Source organism: Trachemys scripta, chromosome 1, assembly GCF_013100865.1.
Source record: "Trachemys scripta elegans isolate TJP31775 chromosome 1, CAS_Tse_1.0, whole genome shotgun sequence".
Lineage (NCBI taxonomy): Eukaryota > Metazoa > Chordata > Testudines > Emydidae > Trachemys > Trachemys scripta.
Window position 1 is genome coordinate 337,922,896 of NC_048298.1, and position 20,767 is coordinate 337,943,662.

Genomic DNA, 20,767 nt, shown 5'->3' on the forward strand with positions numbered 1-20,767 from the left:
CATTTGAGATTTTCCAAGTGTGGTTTTTTTTTTTTTTTTTTTTTTTTTTTTTTTTTTAAGAACTACAACCCAATTATTTTATTCAAACCACACTAGAGTACTGAGATTTGAGAGACAGAGTTAAGTTTCAGAACCATGCATTTAAGCTTAAAGGCTTTTCTTCTGTCTCCTCCTTTCATATACCACTTAGATGTCTTTGAAATAGCTCACAGCTTCGTTGGTTGAGGACAAACTTGGGATAGGTTTCATGAGACAGTCATGTATATAACCTATAGATCAACGGCTGTTAAGGATGTAAAAACAGACCAAGACATCCATATGACCTAGTCTAGCTATTTAGATTGCACCCCCAACCATTATTGTGCTACTATTTCTTCACGTTAGATCCTAACTTAGGTTAACCTCTTTGGGAAAGAGACTATATTGTCTGTCAAACAGAACGCATATTTGTGGGAGACCGTGATACAGCTGCCTTAAGTTATATGCAAACAATGCTCTTGCAGTGGCAAAGACCAGCTAGACTCAATGAATACAGGTGGGATCAAGTATCGGTCACAAACTAATCCAAGATAATGTAGAACTACATACTACCATGATATTGAGAAAACAGGTCTCAAGTTTAATCTTGTCTGGCACTGATTTCATCCTGCTTCTCTGATGACCATCTCCTGCTTGGAAAACTCCCCAAGTTCCTGATTTAACACTCCCTGTATTACCTACAAGCTTCTTGATCCTCTAGAACAGGGGTAGGCAGCACGCGAGCTGATTTTCAGTGGCACTCACACTGCCCGGGTCCTGGCCACCGGTCTGGGGGACTCTGCATTTTAGTTTAATTTTAAATGAAGCTTCTTAAAGCATTTTAAAAACCTTATTTACTTTACAAACAACAATAGTTTAGTTATATATTATAGACTTATAGAAAGAAACCTTCTAAAAACGTTAAAATGTATTATTGGCACGCAAAACCTTAAATTAGAAGGAATAAAGAAGACTCGGCACACCACTTCTGAAAGGTTGCTGACACCTGCTCTAGAACCTTTCAAGAGATTCTGTGAAAGCTTTTCATAAGGCACTAAAGGAGCATCAGTGGAATAAGTAAAAACATTGCTACTGGGGATTCATACCAATGCAGGAACCCTACATTTACATTCCCCTGAAGCAATATTCTGTAGCAGAAGATCAAGCCTGTGTTCAGTACATTCTACTACCAAGCAATGGAGAACGTAAGAGTAACAATCCTAGCCAGTTTCACTCTGCTCCTGGCACCACAACTAGGGAAGTTGTGCGCTATGTGAACGGCTCGTGCGCTAGAAGATTAATTCAAGAGGCAATGGAAGTGATTCTCATGCAGTTCAGGAATTAGCTTGGTCCCTTGGGGAAGCAGGGGCGAGGAGTAACTCCTCTGGCTCAGAAGAGTTTGTGGCAGCAACTGCAGGGGCTGTGTTGTGCTGTAAAGGTAGCCTTTTGCTATATGTTTCATAACAGGCGTTTCTAACATGCTCGTGGCCAGAGGATTGAATAGTGATTTATCCCGATACTAGAAAGAACACTGTTGCAGGGATTAAAAACTAAAATGAAATGAATCCAATAGGAAGATCGAGTCTTGTAACTGGACAAGCTGCAAACAGTAATATCAGCCAATGTATTTGAGATCCATGTCCCAGAGTCCTAGCTCCCAATTATATAAACAGCAGAGCAGTTCACCTCTGAGTACTGTGGATCTCAGTAAATGCTACTGTTGGCAAAGCTTCAGGGAAAAGATAGTGAAGGCACAGTTGTCATAATGAATCTGCACCATTTGTTCAACCATGTGTTTCATGCTAGTTTAACCATTGTCCTTCAATGTTTACTTAAAGCAAGAAACCAGAGCTGGAAAGCATGCAGTAGTTTCTACTCACTTCCAAACCCGGCCGGTTTATTCTGAGCAAAGGCATTATTCTGGGATGAAAAGAGACCTCCACCAGTGCTGGCAGTCCCAAACAAGCTGTTGGAAGTTCCAGTTGATGTTCCAAACCCAAAGCCAGTGCTTGTGGAGGAGGTGGCTGGTTGGCTAAATGTACTTGAACCAAACAATCCTCCTGAAACCAGAATACACAACAGGATTAAAGTTAAAACAGCTATTTTCAGCAACACTGGGTGAATAAGTTAGAGTGATGAATTCTGGTTACTGAGCAACTTCAGCTATACCTGGTTTAGTCTGTGTGTTCCCAAAGAGGCTTCCTGTGTTATTGTTTGACCCAAAGGCTGATGTTCCAAATGCTCCTCCACTGGTAGTACCAAAGCCTGCATCTATACAACAACAACATGTATAATGAGAAGGGCACATACACACAGGAACCACGTACTCCTGCTGTACTCCCAGCTTTCCCTACTCCATGACTATGAACAAATCACAGTCTCAGTTTTCTACCTGAATGATGCAATTTAATATTTTTACAGCACTCTGGAAAAAATGAAGTATTACAAGAGTGGTTAGTGTCAGTCATCTATGTTGGAATACAAAGATTCCTGTTCTATACTGTAGAAATTTCCATTGTTTACTTTAACATTTGGCATTACTTTCACTCCTCAACTGAATAGCTAGATTTGACAGGCAGCACTACATATAGCTTATTAATGTAAATTTAGAAACACTGCAATGCATTTTATCAGCCATTAAGCCAGTACAAGAACATTAGAAATCCATTAGGGATAAGCATGTCCTGCTTATAAAAGCACTATTTTGCATCCTGGTTGGTAGGCTCAGCAGATTCCAAAGATTCTTCACCATGGGCAGCAACAGTGTGCCCTTCTCCTTCACGGTCTTTCTAATGTACCTCAACCCCAACATGAAGGAACTGCCTTTGAAGATTGGACTTCCCCCACCATTAGAATCGCTACTGCAGCTACCCAGTGATCACTTTGCTGAGTACACATGGAATTTCAGAACTATTATATCATCCACTTACTTTGTTTGCTAGTGCATGAAATCCAACTTTTGAATCCAGTTCAGTTTAATGTGTCAGTTAAAAAATACAAAATTCCATCATGTCCAACTAATTCCCACCCACATTCATTTCTCTTTATCTGCAGTTTACAGTCCCAATTTGCAGATTACTTCCAACTACCATTTCCACTACCAGTAGTTTTTCTTCATTTAAAAAAAAATAAATAAATAAATAAAAACCAATGGTAGCTCTATTACTTACTTTGTCCAAATGTTGTAGTAGTCCCAAAGCCACCAGCGCTGCCTCCAAACGGAGTTCCAAATGATTTGTTAAACATTTTCAAGATGTATCAGGTTTTCATAAACCTGGAAAGAAATCAGATAATTCAGTGATTCGTCCAAACCCAATTTTGGGATGTAACTTCTCAGCTTCTTTACATCCACAGTCAGTGGCACTAAAGTTCAGAACACTTGAGTACCCAAGTCAAAATACATCAAACCAAGATCAAATCCTGCATTACCTTCATGCAACAATCATTCTTCAGGACAATCAGAATTCAATTAAGAGGTAGGAATCAGAGAACGCTCACATGACCTGAACAACATCATGGGAACTTTCAGTCTTTGAAAAGTCAGTGAAGAAGCTGATTGGGTTAAAATGTTACCAGATTGTCATGCAAGACAGATATAAAGTTCCACTTAAAACCTTTATAGACCCTGCTCCTGTCCATTATACTTGCAACCTGCAATGAGCCAAGTAGCTTCATCCATGAGTCAAAGATATCAGTTTCTGTAGAATTTAAACTTTCATCAAAAGAGTTTTAGTCTAATTATGGTTACCAAGAACCCCCTACATGTGAAACAAGAATAGCCAATACATCATTCTCCTTGGTCCAAAGACAAAAATCTCTAGTGCCTCAGTTGCTGAATTAATGACACTCTAGGCAGTTTTACTGGTGCTATTTAGATCGCTATGGGCAGCAGTAACTGTAAAATCATGACAATTTCAGACTTTCTTGGGCAAATCATCAGAAACAGAGGCATGCACTGCAATTATTCACAAGGTAGGAGAACCCCCCCCCCCCAAAAAAAGAGAGAGGCTATGGAAGGAGAAGAACAAAGATCACTCTCCTTAGAGCTTCCAGGAGGCTTTGGGAATGAGGAGGGACCTCATTCTCCTTTCAAGCAGTTGGGAGGAGAAGGGGATGTTCAAATTTCAGACCCTTACTAGCTAGAAGCTGATGCTATCAACCAAAGCCCTCCAAGCACTATGGCAGAAATTCCAGAAGTACCCCCATCCCCACCTTCCTAGCATCTGAGGACAGCAGAGGGCAGAACTTTACCAGGACATGGCTGCTGTCCTTGGACTTCAATGGTGGTGCCTGGCCCCATTCATAAATTTCTTACTTAGGATTGTTAGATGTCCGCTAAGTTTTCTGTTTTTTTACGTTCTGTACACCGTGATAACCAAGGCATAAGCTATATTTTTTCACCTCTTCTGACAACTTCACCTGAATTCTGGCATACAGTCTATTTCCACCAGGACTTCATCCAACATTTTGACCACCACCTATTCCACCCCATTTCCCCAGGTGCAAGGTCCAGAACTAGCAACATCCAAATACACTTCGTTGTGGTGATATACATAACTTAACTGAAGTGGGCATCTTAAACAAACCAATAAAAAAAGCTTTCTATAATGAGAACTGACTCTCCCTATTCTTACTCCAAGTATTCTATTTGTTGACTACCTCAAACAAGACACAGGAAATGGAAAAGCAGCATACAGACATTACCTTCATGACAGACTTCCTTTTGTGATACCTTTTTGAATTTACTACTCACCCCACTGTTACAGAATTTCCTTAACTACTTTTGAAGAATTATGGAAAGGGCCTTTGGAAAGCCTAACAATTGCAACCATAGTTGGTTCTTTAAAGACTAACAGGTACAGGCCTGATTTTTCTTTGTCATCCCTAGTATTTTATTTACTGAGATGCTGGGTAACGCTACTCCAATCCCAGATGCACCCCAAATACCAAGATAATGTTTAGCAGATTATTCTAAGCATAACCTTAACCTTTTGATTAAAAAAAAAAAAAAAAGACATGGTAGATTCACCAGTCAAGGTCTTTATCCACAATAAGAAATTACATAGTTTTTCTGCACCAGCGCTACCAACTGGAAAGGCTGCTGCATAGACAGGGTGCAGGTGTTTTTACCACTGTCATAAAAAATGTTTATGTCCTGTCTGTGCTACGACTTCCAACACTGGTAAGTAAGTGTACAATGGTGCAGAAGACTGACCATCTTTCCTAGTCTGTATGCAATGTTACTGTATCCATGTTGGTCCCAGGATATCAGGAGAGACAAAGTGAGCGAGGCAATATATCTTTTATTGTACCAACTTCTGTTAGCGAGAAAGACAAGCTTTTGAGCTTACACAAAGCTTAACTTGAAGATGAGTTCTGTGTAAGCTCAAAAGCTTCTCACTCCAACAAAAGTTGGTCCAATAAAAGATATTACTTCACCTACCTTGTCTCTTATGTTTCCTAGTGAAGACACACCTCAAAGATGCCTATTATCTCAGGTGTCTTCTAAAGAACAATTCAGAGTCAGCATGTTGATAGAGTGCCAAATGTATGGTATAATTTAATGATAAACTGTTAGCAGCTCAACAATTTTTTCCTTCTTTAGTTTCTTCAAAGTTCTCCCATGAGGAACATCCAGCCACAGCAATTTATTGCCAGCCAAGTTCTTAAGTTGTTCCTCAACATTTAAAAAAAACAAAAAACAAAACTCTGAAACTCTCACCTTTGCCTATCCCCTGGTTACTCTTTGCAGATGACATGTTTTCCCCCACTCCTTCTATTATCCTGCATGATGAAGACATACATAGCAATATTAGCTTCTCTGTAGTCTCCTTATCCTCTGCTTGTCTCCTTTACACCCTTGTGATGAAAGGCCATACCTACACTAAAGAACTGAACTATTCTTACACAGCTATGATGCTGTTATTAAAAAAAAAAGCTAGGCCTGAACTAAAGTCAAGACTTGCTGAGAGAAAGAGTGAGCAAGAGTCAGGCCAAGTCAGGCCCTGCCCAGTCACAAAGCAGATGCTTGCTTGAAGGTTCACTGTCCATTACATGAACTTGGCAACAATAGGTCTGGCGTTTCAAAAACACAAGCACTCTTGGCACTAAGTGTTCAAGTAAACACATTCCAGAAGAGTAGGACCAGAACACCTTGAAACGAAGTTATGATGTAAACACACTCTTTGAAGATGATACAGGGACACACTGGCCCCTCTTAAAGATAAGGTTAGGATGACAGAGTGATGGATAGAGATGTTTTGATCCAATCAACATGTACAAGGTAATGTGTGGTAACTAACAGTGTCAGAGGGGCAATATGTAACTTATCTGTGTCAGTGTATGAAAAAAGGGGTCGCAGAGGGTGTGTCTTTGTCCAACCGAAGGGGGACTGGAAAGTCCTACCATTCACTGAGACACATACACGGTCATAGGCACACATGTGCTAGTGCAAATGTAGGCAATGATCCAGGGAGCTAGGACCATGCTTCATTGACAATAAACTTGGCCAAGTGCCTTCACTGCAGAGCCACGGCTGTGGTCTTTTTGGGAAGTTCAATCGAGGTCTGCTGGGACAGCTATCTGTGCAGAGCCAGCAGGGCACACACAAAGTGCGCGCACACACACACACCCCAAACAGACTACAGGAAGTAACTGCCCAACTCTATTCAACACTGGTGAGGCCTCAGCTGGAGTACTGTGTCCAGTTCCAGGCACCACACTTTAAGAAAGGTGTGTATAAACTGGAGAGAGTGCAGAGGAGAGCAATAAAAATGATAAAAGGTTTAGAGAAACCTGACCAATGAGGAAAGGCTTAAAAACTGGGCATGTTTGGTATTGAGACAAGAAGAGGGGGGACCTGATAACAGTCATCCTTAACATATTTTAGGACTAGCAATCATTTTCCATGCCCACTGAAGGAAGGACAAGTAATAATGGGCTTAATGTACAGGAAAGGAGATTTAGGTTAGATATTAGAAAAAGCTAACTATAAGAATAATTAAGTTGCTGAATAGGTTTCTAATGGAGGTTGTGGAATCCCCATCATTGGAGGTTTTTAAGAAACAGACTGGACTAACACCTATCAGGGATGGTCTAGGCATACTTGGTCCCACCTCAGAGCAGACAGATGGACTTCATGACCTCTCGAGTTCACTTCCAATCCTACATTTCTATTATTCTGATTCTATAATGGTACCAGTTTAAACAGTTCAGTGTGTCCACTCTAGCCATGTTGACTTGTTCAGAAGCAATTCAATTGTTACATACTCTCATTACTGCCATTTTAAACTGTCTCAACTGCAGTGCTTTATGGGTACCTAACCAAGAGTTTCCAGAAGCAATGCATTCTAGATTTCAGACAGCCACCAGTACCACTTTAGGAGAGTAGTGGGAAAGTTATCCAAAACTGGTGCAGACTGAAAGTGCAAACTCTAGTGTAGACAAGGAATGATTCACTGAGTTTGGCAGGCTTCTTAGAGCTTGTCTACAAATGAAAGTTATTCGAGAATGAGGCTACGTCTACACTACCCGCCTGAATCAGCGGGTAGAAATCGACCTCTCGGGGATCGATTTATCGCGTCCCGTCAGGACGCGACAATCGATCCCCGAATCGACGCTCTTACTCTACCAGCGGAGGTGGGAGTAAGCGCCGTCGACGGGAAGCCACAGAGGTCGATTTTGCCGCCGTCCCTACAGCGGGGTAAGTTGGCTGCGATACGTCAAATTCAGCTACGCTATTCACGTAGCTGAATTTGCGTATCTTAAATCGACCCCCCCTGTAGTGAAGACCTGCCCTAAGGCAGGGTGTTTATTTAAACTGGAACAGCTATTCCAGACTAACTCCATGTATGGACCCTCCGATTCCGGAATAAGAGTCTTTTTTCTTGTTTAGCTTAATTTACTTCAAAAGTTGATTTTTCTTCATTTCAAAGGATTTTTATTTATTTAGGCCAAACTTTTATACCTTCCTGTATATATTAATTTCTGTATCATCTTTACTTCCTAGTTCTGAAGTTCGAGATTCCTTCTTCGATTACATTGCTCCTAAGCAGCCTAAATGACAATTCAATTTTAACCTCCTAACTTTTCCCTTTAGACTTGTAGCTTTCTCACTTCCCTGAAACAACTCTTCCTGAAGCTTAGCATGCCAGTAGTATTGCTTGGTATGATGCCACAAGAATGATAATTAGGGTTACTAAGGCCATGTCTCCACTAGGAAAACTTTCTAATATGGCTAACTCCTGCATCAGCAACTCAGTATAGAAGATAGCCCACTGGCTTCTGCCACTGGGTTTTAAGCACTGTCCCAAACTTACCTACTGAGTAGCTTGATGCCAAAGTACTTGAGTGTGGCAGCAGCCAATCTACACTAGGGTGTTACCAATAAAACACTGATGGAGCTGAATTGATATTGGGGAAGAAGGGTTGTTTCAAAAAATTCTCCTTGCATAGACAAGGCCCTCAAACCAAGATCTAAGTGAGTAACAGCCATTCCTTTGCTCCAGAACAATCTGTACCAATCATCTTTTACAGCTTTAAAAAAAAAAAAAAACTGTGCGGCTTCCAACCATGTTTCTAAGTGACAGTCAACCAATTTCTCCAAACTTAGTTGAAGTTAATCAATGTTAACAGATTTTTGCCTGTTCCAACTTATCCATCGAGGTTTAGATCCAAAGGCTAGTAGTACACCCACACTATACTATATTCTATGTATAGTGATAAAAATATGCTTACATTACATTGACCTGAGATGTATATTTTTATCATAGTTCCTGCCACCCAGACATTGACAATCAATAGCACTGCATCCACTTCTAGAACCTAACTTCTCTTTCCTACAGTAAAATGTTGACATTTGAGGTCTCAACACTTGCCTTTCCAATTCTCCCTTGCCCCTAACTTACGTACAGTTGAGCAACTTCCTCTACTACTGATATCCCTAGAGTTTATCTAATTGAAGGACTTCTCTCCGCTCCTTTCCCCCACAACTGGTTTAACATACAACCAACCTCAATTTTCATTTTTAAACCAGGCTTCCTTCTGGATGAGCTGGAGATGACAGAGTCTCCCATCCACCCCTAAAAGTACTCTGGTGCCCAAACTTAACCAAATCCTCTCTTACATGCACAAGATTAATCCACCCCATCCAGGTAACCATTCTCTCTAATTTAAAAACTGGTGCCATTCATAAGTAGTGAGTAGCTAATGTGAAGGAAAAGTTATATCCCACTGCATCCCATCTGGAGCTTTACACTGCAAGTTACTTTGCGCTAGAAATTTTAATTTTTGTAGCTTGTATAGCACCAAGCAAATCAAAGCTTAAGTGATTACCAGGACTCTCCCTGAAGGTTACATGTAATTACGATTACTCATCTCTAGAACATCGATAATCATTGTAGCATCTGAAATAGGAGACCAGTCCCCTCACCAGAGCCAAACACTCGCACAAACAGATCTTAATATCCGCTAAACCAGCCTCATTGACTTGGAAAAAAAAAAACATCAACAAGTTGAGAGAGGAGCCCTATAGCTACCATCCCATTACCATTTCAGCCGCCAGGATTGGGGAACTCAAGCTGCTTTCACCAGACAGATTGCATGCTAGAAGACTTGTAGTAACCACAGCACAACAACTCAGATACCTTCTGAGGAGACACCCCACCACCCCCCCCCACCCACCCCCCCCCCCCCCCGCTGAGGAGACACCCCCCCGCCCCCCCAAGCTATACGCCCCCCCTCCACGCTGACGAGACACCCCACCGCCCCCCCAAGCTATACGCCCCCCTCCACGCTGACGAGACACCGCACCCCCAAGCGAGACACCTCACACTCTGGCGACACACCCCATCCCCACCCCCCTCTGAGGGAAGTCACCACCACCCCCCCAGGAGACACCCGCCAACGCCACCCTTTGAGGCCCCCCCCGCGATATACACCCCAAGCCCCCGCCCCGTTCTGGGGGAGACACTCACCCATTACCCCCCCAGCTCTCCCCCTCCCCCCGGGGAGGCACGACCCGCCTCAGGTCGCTCCGAGCTCCGAGGCTCAGCATCCCCCCGCCGCCTTGGGGGGAGAAGCGCCCGCGCGGCAGAGGCAGAGCACCCGGGAGGCCTTCGGAGCCCCGCGCCCCCCAGGGAGACCAGCGCCGGGCACAGGAAGAGGCCCGAGGCCCGCGCTCGGCCGGCGAGCCAGGGGCGCGGCGGCCTGGTCCGAGCCGGAGCCGGGAGAAGGGCGCCGGGCTCCGTCCGCGGCCCCGGAGCCCGCCCCGCCCGCCCGCGCCTTACCGAGGACCCGGGCCCCGCCGAGGGAGCGACTCGACCGCGCCGAGACCGAGCGGCACCGCCACGACGCCCGCCGTCGCCTCACAGGGGGGGAAACTGCGTCACACTCCGCTCGCGCTCCTACCTCCCGCTGCGCGCCGCCTCCCCGCGCGCCCCATTGGCCCGCCTCGCCCCGGCTCCGTCAGTCTATTGGCTGCCGCCGTTTGAAAGCGAGGCAGGTCCCGCCTCCGGCCAGGCTCCTCCTGCTGATTGGCGGGCGGGGGTTTCGAACGTCACGAGCGAGCCGAGTTCTCATTGGTCAACAGAAGAGCGGTTGCTGTTGGGTGAAGGACCAGCAGCCGTCTTTTTCCAGCGGCTGGGACTTCCCAACATCCGGGTCCTTTAATCACCTCTCTAAAGGGCGGGGAGAAGGGCGGGGCTTAACCCTGCTGCCGCCAATCAGAAGGCAGCACGGCGTTCCCATGGCAACAGCCTGGGCGGGTCAGCGGGGAAAAGAGGGGCTCCTGAGCCACGTGGGTGACCCCCAGAGTAACGCAACCAGCAGCTCCCCCACGTGCCCCCGAGTAAACCAGCCCCCCCCCCCATTGCAAACCTGGCCTGGCCTGGCCTGCCCCACCGCACAGCCAGCCCCACACCCTCAGCAGCCGGCTGCCCTCCCCGTGTTCTCTCTGATAGCCTGGGACCGACACGGCTACAATGACACTTGTATGGGTTTGCAAGCAGCATCAGTCGGCTCAGTGCGCTAGGAAAAGGGATGGATCTAGACCCGTGGTTCCCAAACTTTAACAACGTGTGAACCCCTTTCAATAAAATGTCAAGTCTCGCGAACCCCCTCCTAAAAATGAATATTTCCAGGGATTTTCTCCTTTACCTGAGTATAAATTATAAAAGCAGTGATCTTGGAGATATAAAATGTGTTTTTATGGCATGCTTATTACACACTATTATTAATTATTAATCATTACAGAATTTGTATTACATTATGAAAATGGCAACACTCTTCAAGATCTCACTTTCGTAGCTTGTATCACTTTGTATAAGCCTGTTATAAGACAAGGCTCCTATGTTTCATCAAGGAGTATCAGATGTGAAACAGCAGGAAGCTATTTAAGAAGACAACTCCTACACAAAGAGTTCCTCCTACACAAGCATTCAGGTCTCGGGCAGTCTAGGCAAACAATGCTCGTTACAACAAAGCTTAAACTTGTTCTTCATAATAATTTTAAAAACAATACTAGCTGCCTATTTCATTTTAAAAACAGCAAAATATATCCACCTCCCTTTCCATTTCTTATAAGGAATCCTGCAGTTTAAATCTCCTCAGTGTGATAGAAATACTTGCTTTGATCTTCTTAGCTCTTGGACATTCAGGGGCTTCGGGCTGCAGGCCCTGTGCTGCCTGGAGTCCCTAGGGACAGCTCTGGCCTCCATTAGGGAGTTTTTTCCCCGAGAACCCCCCTGTAACATTTTGTGAACCCCTGTTTGGGAACCACTGATCTAGACTGTTCTCAGTGGTGGTAGATGACAGAACAAGGAGCAATGGTCTCAATTTGCAATGGGGAAGGTTTAGGTTGGATATTAGGAAAAACTTTTTCACTAGGAGGGTGGTGAAGCACTGGAATGCGTTACCTAGGAAGGTGGTGGAATCTCCTTCCTTAGAGGTTTTTAAGGCCCAGCTTGACAAAGCCCTGGCTGGGATGATTTAGTTGGGGATTGGTCCTGCTTTGAGCAGGGGGTTGGACTAGATGATCTCATGAGGTCCCTTCCAACCCTGATATTCTATGATTCTATGAAAAGCAGATGGGGCCCCTGTTCCAAGGAGCTGAGAATCTAAAGAACCCCATCCTACAAGCTTTTATGAACATTTAACTTTAACAGGGGTGACTCCCTTGAAATCAGACTAGACTGGCAATATAGTTTGACCTTCTAGATTAGAAAATTTGATAGGCAATATAAATATAATATACCACATGAAGGTTAGATGAAGCAGTACAGAGCTTTTTTTCTCTTTATTTTACACTGCTTTCTTTGATATTACTAACCTTATTTCTTAGACGGGGAACTGAGACGTGGAGCAGAGAAGTTCCCTGCTCTAGCTCTCACATAGTGAGTCAGGTACAGCCTGGGATCAGCCTCCAGCCCCAACACCCAGTCTTCTGTTTGAACTACTACTTGCACGGAACTTGGAGGGAGGGTCACAGGTTGCAAGAGGGAAGAATTTGGACGGGACACCAAGAATTCAGTGCCTGTCTACATGGCTGGAGATTTTGCTAAAGTCAGAGCATCGGTAAGCAGTTCTCTTAATCAAGAGCTGGTTTAGTTTTTGAAATATGAATTCATTACATGTCATTACCAAGCACACAATACATTGTATTAGTAGGTGTAGGCACTAAAGCATATAGTTTATATTCTCTTGGACAACATTTTTAATAGCATAAAGACGGATTATTTTTATCCATCAGGCCTTTTACTAACACCTTGTTGGGTACCTATGTACAATATATCTCCATGAGGCAGTCTGGCCTAATGAATATACCACAGAGCTCAGGAGATCTAGGTTCAATCCCTGGCTCTTCCACTGGCCTGCTGAGTGACCTTGGACAAATCACTTCCCTCTCTATGCCTCAATTTTCCCATCTGTAAAATGGGGATGATGATACCAACCTCCTTTGTGAAGCACTTTGTTTGAAAAGCACTACATAAGAGCTAGGTGTTATCGTTATGTGATGGGTTTCTGGGTGCGAGGGGTCACATTGTGCATTATGTCCAGTCTACTCTGAAAGATATGAGCACTGTACAGGTAGTAGACAACAGATCTGTTTGTGTATTTCTTCCTGGGAATAAGCTATACTTGTATAAGGCACCTTCAAACCAGCATAACTGCAATGTAACTCTTGCTAGAAAATAACAACCTTCCCCCCACACACACACACAAACACACGTGTAATGAAAACAATGAAAAACTTGTGCATGGACCAAGCCTTAAACCAAACTCAGCGCATCCACACTGCCATTTGTACCTATCTAAAGGAATCCATTTAAAAACCAGCTTAAGTCCAAGGAAGGCAAATAGATAAGGCCCTAGCAAATTCATGGTCCATTTTAGTCAATTTCATGGTCATAGGACTTTAAAAATCGTAAATTTCATGATTTTAGCTATTAAATCTGAAATTTCAGTGTTGTAATTGTAGGGGTCCTGACCCAAAAGGGAGTTGTGAAGGGGCTACAAGGTTATTGTAGGGTTATTGTCAGGTTATTGTAGAACTAGGTAAGTTCATGGAGCATATGTCCATCAATGGCTATTAGCCAGGGATGGTGTCCCTAGCCTCTGTTTGCCAGAAGCTGGGAATGGGCAACAGGGGTGGATAACTTGATGATGACCTGTTCTGTTCATTCCCTCTGGGGCACCTGGCATTGGCCACTGTCGGAAGACAGAATACTGGGCTAGATGGACTTTTGGTCTGACCCAGTAGGGCCGTTCTTATGGGCTGTGGTACTGCTACCCTCACTTCTATGCTGCTGTTGGCAGCGGCACTGCCTTCAGAGCTGGGCAGCTGGAGAGTGGTGGTTGCTGGCCAGGATCCTAGCTCTGAAAGCAGAGCCACCACCAGCAGCAGTGCAGAAGGGTGGCATGATATGATATTGCCACCCTTACTTCTGTGCTGCTGCTGGCGGGTGCTGCCTTCAGAGCTGGGGCCCATCCAACAGCTGCTGCTCTCCAGGTGCCCAGCTCTGAAGGCAGTGCAGAAACAAGTGTGGCAATACCCCAACCCCCCTAAAATAACCTTGCAACCTCCCCCGCAACTTCCTTTTGGGTCAGGACCCCGAATTTGAGAAACGCTGGTCTCCCCCGTGAAATCTGTATAGGGTAAAAGCACACAAAAGACCAGATTTCATGGTCCATGACACGTTTTTCATGGCCATGAATTTGGCAGGGCCCTGCAAAGGAAAAGCACAAGGTGGTGGACGGGGGAACAGATGAGGGAGGGAAGAGCAAAGGAGGCAGAAGGCCAAATTCTTTGCTGGTGGAAAGAAGCCACAATGTAGCCAGAAGGCTTCCGGCCCACACCGCTTCCTGCCAGGCCCCAGGCAGGAGGGGGCATTCCTGCCATATAACCCTCCCCCAGCGACTCTGTCCCCAAGGGTCACTGCTACCCGCAGGGCCGCTGTGGCTTGCAGCACCATGGGGCAGGCCCAGGGCTGCAGGGATAGGGGGCAGGCCCAGGTCGGGCTGCGGGGGCAGGGAAGCAGGGGCAGTCCCAGGGCGGCCGTGGCAGTGTGGGGCAGGCCCAGGGCTGCGGGGACAGGGGCAGTGTGGGGCAGCGTGGGGGCAGGCCCAAGGGTGCGGGGGCAGCATGGGGCAGGCCCAGGGGTGCGGGGGCAGGCCCAGGTCGGGCTGCTGGACGGCGCAGCTGGGCAGGGCGGGAGGCTGGCGGCGAGCAGGCGGCGGGCGGGGAGACGGACGGAGGCGGGGAGCGGCGCAGGCGGAGCTGCGGCCCGGGGGGGGGGCGGAGCGGGGGGCGGTCCCGCAGCCGGCTGGAGAAGGGCGGAAGGGGAAACAGGTGAGCGGAGGCTCGGGGCAGCCCGCGGGGGGCCGGGGAATGAGGCCGCGCCGCCCGGGCCAGCGGGGGGACCGTGGTGGGGGCCGCGGCGGCGGCCGCAGCGACGGAGGGAGCCGGCTCTGGGCCCGGCCTCTGCGTGAGCTGAATCGGCCGGTCTCAGCCTGCCGGAGGCCGCTGCACCTTTGGGCGCGGGGGAAGGAGGGGAGCTCCCGGGGGCGGATCCGGGGAGGGGTTATGGGACAGGCGGGGTGGGGCAGGAGCCGGGGGGGGGGGGGGGGGGGGGGGGGGCGATGGGGGGGGGGGGGTAGGGGGGGGGGCAGGGAGGGGGGGGGGGGTTGGGGCAGCAATAGGGTTGCAGGGAGGAGCTGGTGTCTTAGAAGGAGGGTTTCTGTATTTCCATGCCCCAGGCTGGCTGAGTGGGAGAACTTGGGCAGCAGCTTTGGGGGCACCTTTTAGGAGAGCACAGGCTGGAGGATTGGGGACCCCACCTTCCTTCCCAAAGCTGCTTCGGGGGGCGGGGGGCGTTTGTGGCTCTGATCAAACTTCTGGCACAACTCAGTGGGTGTGTGGCTGAGTTTTGGAGCTGGCCCCCAGCACATTGAAACCTGAGGGCATATTTGCCCAGGCAAAGGCTGTGTCTCTCCCAGCTCTGGCGGCCAGTCCCGCACCCCAGGAGCTCAGAGGAAGGTGCTTCCACAGAGGGGTGTTCATGGGTATCCTTCCTTCCTTCCTAGTAACTGGGGATGTTTGCTTAAAATGCAGACTGCGGGCTACCCTGGTCTTTAACAAGAAGGGGCTGACAAAGGAGGTGACCACCCCAGTGGCCTGTGGCTGTGTGAGCAGGGACCAGTTGCCTGTCTCTGGGTTACAGGCCAGGGTGGCTGTGTCACCTTCGGCCTCCCTACCAGAGTAGGAAAGAGCTGCTCTGAGTTTAGACACTTTCCCTCACCTGCAGGTCTAGTGGCTTTGGTCAGGCTGGAGATTTGGCTAGAATAAACTGGGGAGAACAATCCTGCATTGGCTGGGGAGACTAGAATAGACTAGATTAGTTTCTCTTCTGTGACTGTATTGTTATGTTCGAGTTGCTTCCCTCTAAAGGGAGGTCTATGCTTAGGATGGCGTGTAGAGTACAGACCCTGCATGCCCAGTTAGCATGGGTATGAATAGCAGTGTAGCTAGGGAGGCATGGCTTAGGCAAGTGTAGACAAGGCCTTAGTGCAGGGGTGGGCAAACTTTTTGGCCCGAGGGCCACATCTGGGTATGGAAATTGTATGACAGGCCATGAATGCTCATGAAATTGGGGTCTGGGGTGAGGCAGGGGGTGAGTTTGGGGTTGAGGGTGCTCCAGGATGGGGCCAAGGGATTCGGGAGGTGGGTTGGGTGCAGGCTCCAGGTGGCGCGTACCTCAAGCAGCTCCCAGAAGCAGCAGCATGTTCGACCTCTGGCTCCTACGCAGAGGCGTGGCCAGGCAGGTCTGCGCATTGCCCTGTCCGTAGGCGCCGCCCACATAGCTCCCATTGGCTGCGGTTCCCGGCCAATGGGAGCTGTGGGGGCGGTGCTTGGGGCGAGGGCAGTGTACAGAGCCCCCTGGCTGCCCTTACGGGTAGGAGCCGGAGGGGGGGACATGCCGCTGCTCCCAGGATCCATGCGGAGCAGGGCAAGCCCCAGACCCCGCTCCCCGGCAGGAGCTCGAGGACCGGATGTGGCCCCCAGCCGTAGTTTGCCCATCCCTGCCCTAGTGGCCCAAACTGACCATTGCCCCATCATTTTTGATGCTGTAATCCTATCAGGGCCGCCCAGAGGATTCAGGGGGCCTGGGGTCTTTGGCGGCAGGGGGCCCCGCCGCCGAATTGCCGCCGAAGACCCGGCACTTCGGCGGCAGGTCCCGGGACAGAAGGACCCCCCACCGCGGGTCTTCAGGGCACTTTGGCGGCGAGTCCCATAGCAGAAAGACCCCCCGCTGCCGAACTGCCGCCAAAGACCCGGAGTGGAAGAAGCTCTGGGGGCCCGGGCACCGTGAGAGTTTTCCGGGGCCCCCGGAGCGAGTGAAGGATCCCGCTCCAGGGGCCCTGAAAAACTCTTGTGGGGGCCCCTGCGGGGCCTGGGGCAAATTGCCCCCCCCCCCCCCCCCGGGCGGCCCTGAATCCTGTTGCCTCTGCCATGATGAAGGCTGATCTATAGAAGTGTAATTCTTAGAATGCAGACGCTACTCCGGTAAGATTATTGCCCAAATAAATAACAATGTTTCATTAGTAAGACACAGCTGCGTGCTTAGTGCAGATAAATAGGGAGACGCTGTCCCTGACCCCAGGAGCTAATGTCCTAAAGCAGACACTAGCAGGGAAAAAGCGCAGTTCAGTTGCCAGCTATTAAATCCTGCCCTGACTTACACCCTGTGTGGTAATTGGCTTCGTGGCAGGTTTGTCCCTGTTGTACAAGGTGTGAGGTAGGGACAGCCGTACTATTTTCAGGGCCCCTACTCGGCAGTCTCAGGACCCGATCCAGAGAGTAGCTGAGCATTTGTAACTCCCATTGTCTTCAGTGGGAATGATGGGTGCACAGCACTTGGGTTTAGGCCATAGGCTTGCATGACCCATTTGCAATCCCTTCCTGGCGCTGGCCCTAGAAGGAGGAACTTACACCTAGACTGATTCAGGTACAGCTTTCTCACCCTAGCTGCCACAGGGGAGCCTTAAACGATGAGTCGCTGAGTATGGAGATCCAAGCAATTGTTTATATTGTTTGTATTTAAGGACCAGGCCTGGGTATATGCAGGATTCCAGGGGTGAAAGGCTCTTCCAGTGACCCCTGTGCGACTTTGCCCACCTGCCCAGTCTGAGGTGATTTGAGCTGCCAGAATCCGTCGGTTGTAGCCATCACTTATACCTTATTTACTACCGGTATAGCCAGCTAATTGACTATACTTGCTATTCAACACTGAGACTGAGAGAACAAATAACCAAGCTCAGATTGGTTATTTATCTGATTGGTTAACCAACCAGATTCATTGGCTAAAGACAAAGCAGTACAGTATAGGAAAGAAAGAGTTAATACAACACCAGTCCTTCCCAGAAAGCAAATTCTCACAGCACGTTCAGTTCGCCTTACACAGATGGTGTGCTTCCCAAAGCCCCCTTAAACTAGCCATCTTTGATAGCATGGCTGTTTACACGTCACAGCGCTCTTCACATCACTTCACGTTTAATTAGCCAGCTTCATCTTTGGTGCCTCCCTGTACTTCCCCATCTTTGGTTTTGAATATTAAGTTCCAAACATAAAGGGGCATGAAGATACGCCCTAGTGCAAAGCATTCACATTTCTTACATTATTTCCTTGCACCATGTTGCTTCTTTGGTTCATAACACTTGTACATCTAGCTTTTGGCAGTTCTTGTATTTGTCGAAGCCCAGTGCCACCCTATATTTGTCCTGGGGCATTGGGAGATATATGTCTTAGCACGTGTGAGCAAGAATAGGCATAGTACAATTTAGCATGATTACCCAACACATACGTATTAGATTAATATCATGCATATAATACCTATTAATATGGGGGCGGGGGGGAGAGTGTGTGTATATATGACCATAATGCCTGGAGAGGCCTCACTGAGAGTGCTTCATCAGGGCAAACTGCAAAGAATGGGGCAGGCATTCCCCAAAAGTGGTGGTCCTTCCTATAATTAGATTTACCCAGACAGTAACAAAACAGCTTCTATATTACCTTACTGGTTACCAAGAAGCCCAAAAATACAGTTCCCCTTAAGCAATTCCGCCCTGAACTCCCACCTAGACAGCCAAGTCAAATGTAGTAAGGATTACTTAAAATCTTTTTCACCATATATAAAGTTCTACCAATCCCAAGAGATCGGACACATTACCCAGCAGGTCAGTGAATATTGCAGATCTTATCCAAATACATGCTTACAACCAATTCTTATTAACTAAACTTAGATTTATTAAAAAAGAAAAGAAAGTTATTGTGGTTAAAGATCATTATACATACAGATATGAGTAACGTTCTTAGGTCAGTTTCATAGCAGAGATGGTGAGCTGCCTTTGTAGAAAGTTCTTCCAGAATTAATTCCATGGTCTATAGTCCAATAGGCAGTCCGTGTATAGAATTGGTTCATATCCTTCCATAAGACTTTGCAAGGACAGTCCAGGGTACCTGAAGACCTCAATCTTGCAGCTTGACCTTCCCCTGACAAAGTTTAAGCAGATGTGAGACGACAGGATCCTAGAGTTCTTTTATAGATCTCTGGCAGGTTACGATAGCCTCTTGACAGCAGATAATACAGCGGACCTTCCTTGGGTGAAGAATAGGTAATATACATTGTTGCTTTGAAGTCATTTCCTATTTCCTATGTATGCACAGGTAATTAGTTTCATTGATTAGCATAAAGCAATTGACCATTCAAAGTTTCACAGGTAGTTTGCTACAAACTTCAAAGAGAAATAAAGACAATGATATTACACCATGTTTCATCTAATTGCTAATATTCCTTTTTGATGTCTGTATCAATAGAGTATAGTAACAAAATATTGCAGACAGGAACTGATGTTTAGCTTCCACGTGCTAATTGGATCACGCTGTTAAACTCCTAACAGTTTAACTCGGACAAAGACAATTAGTATTTACTTCTAATTCTCTGACAATATCAGTTTGCATTTCAAAGGATTTAGTCCACTTACATGACTTTGATAATTATCTACAAAAAATGGCCCTGTTTACCATTTCAGTACTTCTCTAATATGTTCTTAAAGGTTGATCTGGGTCACTTTAGCCAGCTGGTTGCTTAACCCTTTCTGGCTCAGTGTCACAGTACAACCTATATGTTTTGGCTAACAACCTATTACAGTTGTATGCATTTTACCCGCTGAAGTGCTCTTGGAGCTGAATGTTGCAGTAGTCGAAGGGACATTCTTCAAATAGTTGCTTCTTGCTTTCAGGTCCAGCAACATGTTTGAGGTGCCATTGCCTCTGGATCGAGATGGGATACTCTTCCGGCTCCGCTTTACCACCCTGGCTGTTGGGACTGTGTGTTGCCCGCTGTTTGGATTCCTTTTCTGCGTGATCTGGTCTCTGCTGTTCCACTTCCAGGAAACGACAGCTACTCACTGCGGTGTATGTGCCTGCAGCTTGGTAGAGAACTTAAAGGGATCCACTAGACCCTGAGAGCAAACTCTGTTACAGACGTGATTTCTCAAAGAAGGGCAGAGTTGTCTAGTGAGTAGAGTAGGAGACCTGGGCATCGGGAGTTCTGTGTTTTATTCCTGGCTTCCCCGGAACTCAATAGGTGCTGTGTGAACTTAAGCAAGTTACTCTCCTTCTCTGTGCCTCAATTTCCTGATCTGGGAGCTAGGGATAGAACTTGCCCTTGTTAAGCACTCCGACATCTTAGAGAGCTGTAAATGTGACCTATTCTAATACAAAATCCCAGTGCCTCTTCAACAAGCTCTCCTTTTTCTCCCAGGTCCCCAATTACCTCCCCTCCATCAGCGCCGCGATTGGCGGCGAGACCCCTCAGCGCTACGTGTGGCGTCTCTGCATTGGCCTCCACTCCGCGCCCCGCTTCCTGGTGGCCATCGCGTACTGGAACCATTACCACAGCTGTCACTGCGCGCACCCTCGCTACCCACGGCTCTGCCGCATCAACTTCACCCTCAACGTGCTCGAAAACGTCGCCCTCCTTTTGCTGACGTATGTGTCTTCCTCGGAAAACTATGGTAGGTTTCTACAGTCTGCTGTGCTGATTCTCTGGGTCATAACAACTGGGGTTCTGTACAGTCATGAGTCACTTAATTACAGGGGTGTTGGGTTTTTTTTAGTGCTTATTTTTGGGATCATCAGTTCAGGAGAAAAATCAATGCAAATACACACATTCCATTAAAATCCATGGTCCCT

The 20,767-nt window shown here is 47.1% G+C and overlaps 2 protein-coding genes across 11 annotated transcripts in view; one reads left to right on the forward strand and one right to left on the reverse strand.

Moving 5' to 3' along the window:
• NUP98 (nucleoporin 98 and 96 precursor) overlaps positions 1 to 10,445 on the reverse strand; it is a 55,030-nt gene extending 44,585 nt beyond the window's left edge. For all 5 annotated transcript variants that reach the window (XM_034759269.1, XM_034759271.1, XM_034759268.1 and 2 more), the window contains exons 1-4: positions 10,305 to 10,445; positions 3,189 to 3,292; positions 2,188 to 2,289; positions 1,899 to 2,078 (exon numbers count right to left, since the gene is read on the reverse strand). In XM_034759269.1, coding sequence (XP_034615160.1) covers positions 1,899 to 2,078; positions 2,188 to 2,289; positions 3,189 to 3,264 — 358 coding nt within the window. In that variant the 5' untranslated portion in view covers positions 3,265 to 3,292; positions 10,305 to 10,445. The remainder of the gene's footprint in view (positions 1 to 1,898; positions 2,079 to 2,187; positions 2,290 to 3,188; positions 3,293 to 10,304) is intronic.
• Positions 10,446 to 14,818: 4,373 nt separating this feature from the next.
• PGAP2 (post-GPI attachment to proteins 2) overlaps positions 14,819 to 20,767 on the forward strand; it is a 37,442-nt gene continuing 31,493 nt past the window's right edge. For 2 of the 6 annotated variants that reach the window (XM_034759272.1, XM_034759278.1), the window contains exons 1-3: positions 17,001 to 18,747; positions 19,813 to 19,987; positions 20,337 to 20,589. In XM_034759272.1, coding sequence (XP_034615163.1) covers positions 19,823 to 19,987; positions 20,337 to 20,589 — 418 coding nt within the window. In that variant the 5' untranslated portion in view covers positions 17,001 to 18,747; positions 19,813 to 19,822. Of the gene's footprint in view, positions 14,864 to 14,883; positions 15,000 to 17,000; positions 18,748 to 18,814; positions 19,186 to 19,812; positions 19,988 to 20,336; positions 20,590 to 20,767 lie in introns of those variants that run through there. The other 4 variants (XM_034759275.1, XM_034759273.1, XM_034759276.1 and 1 more) reach the window with 4 other exon arrangements.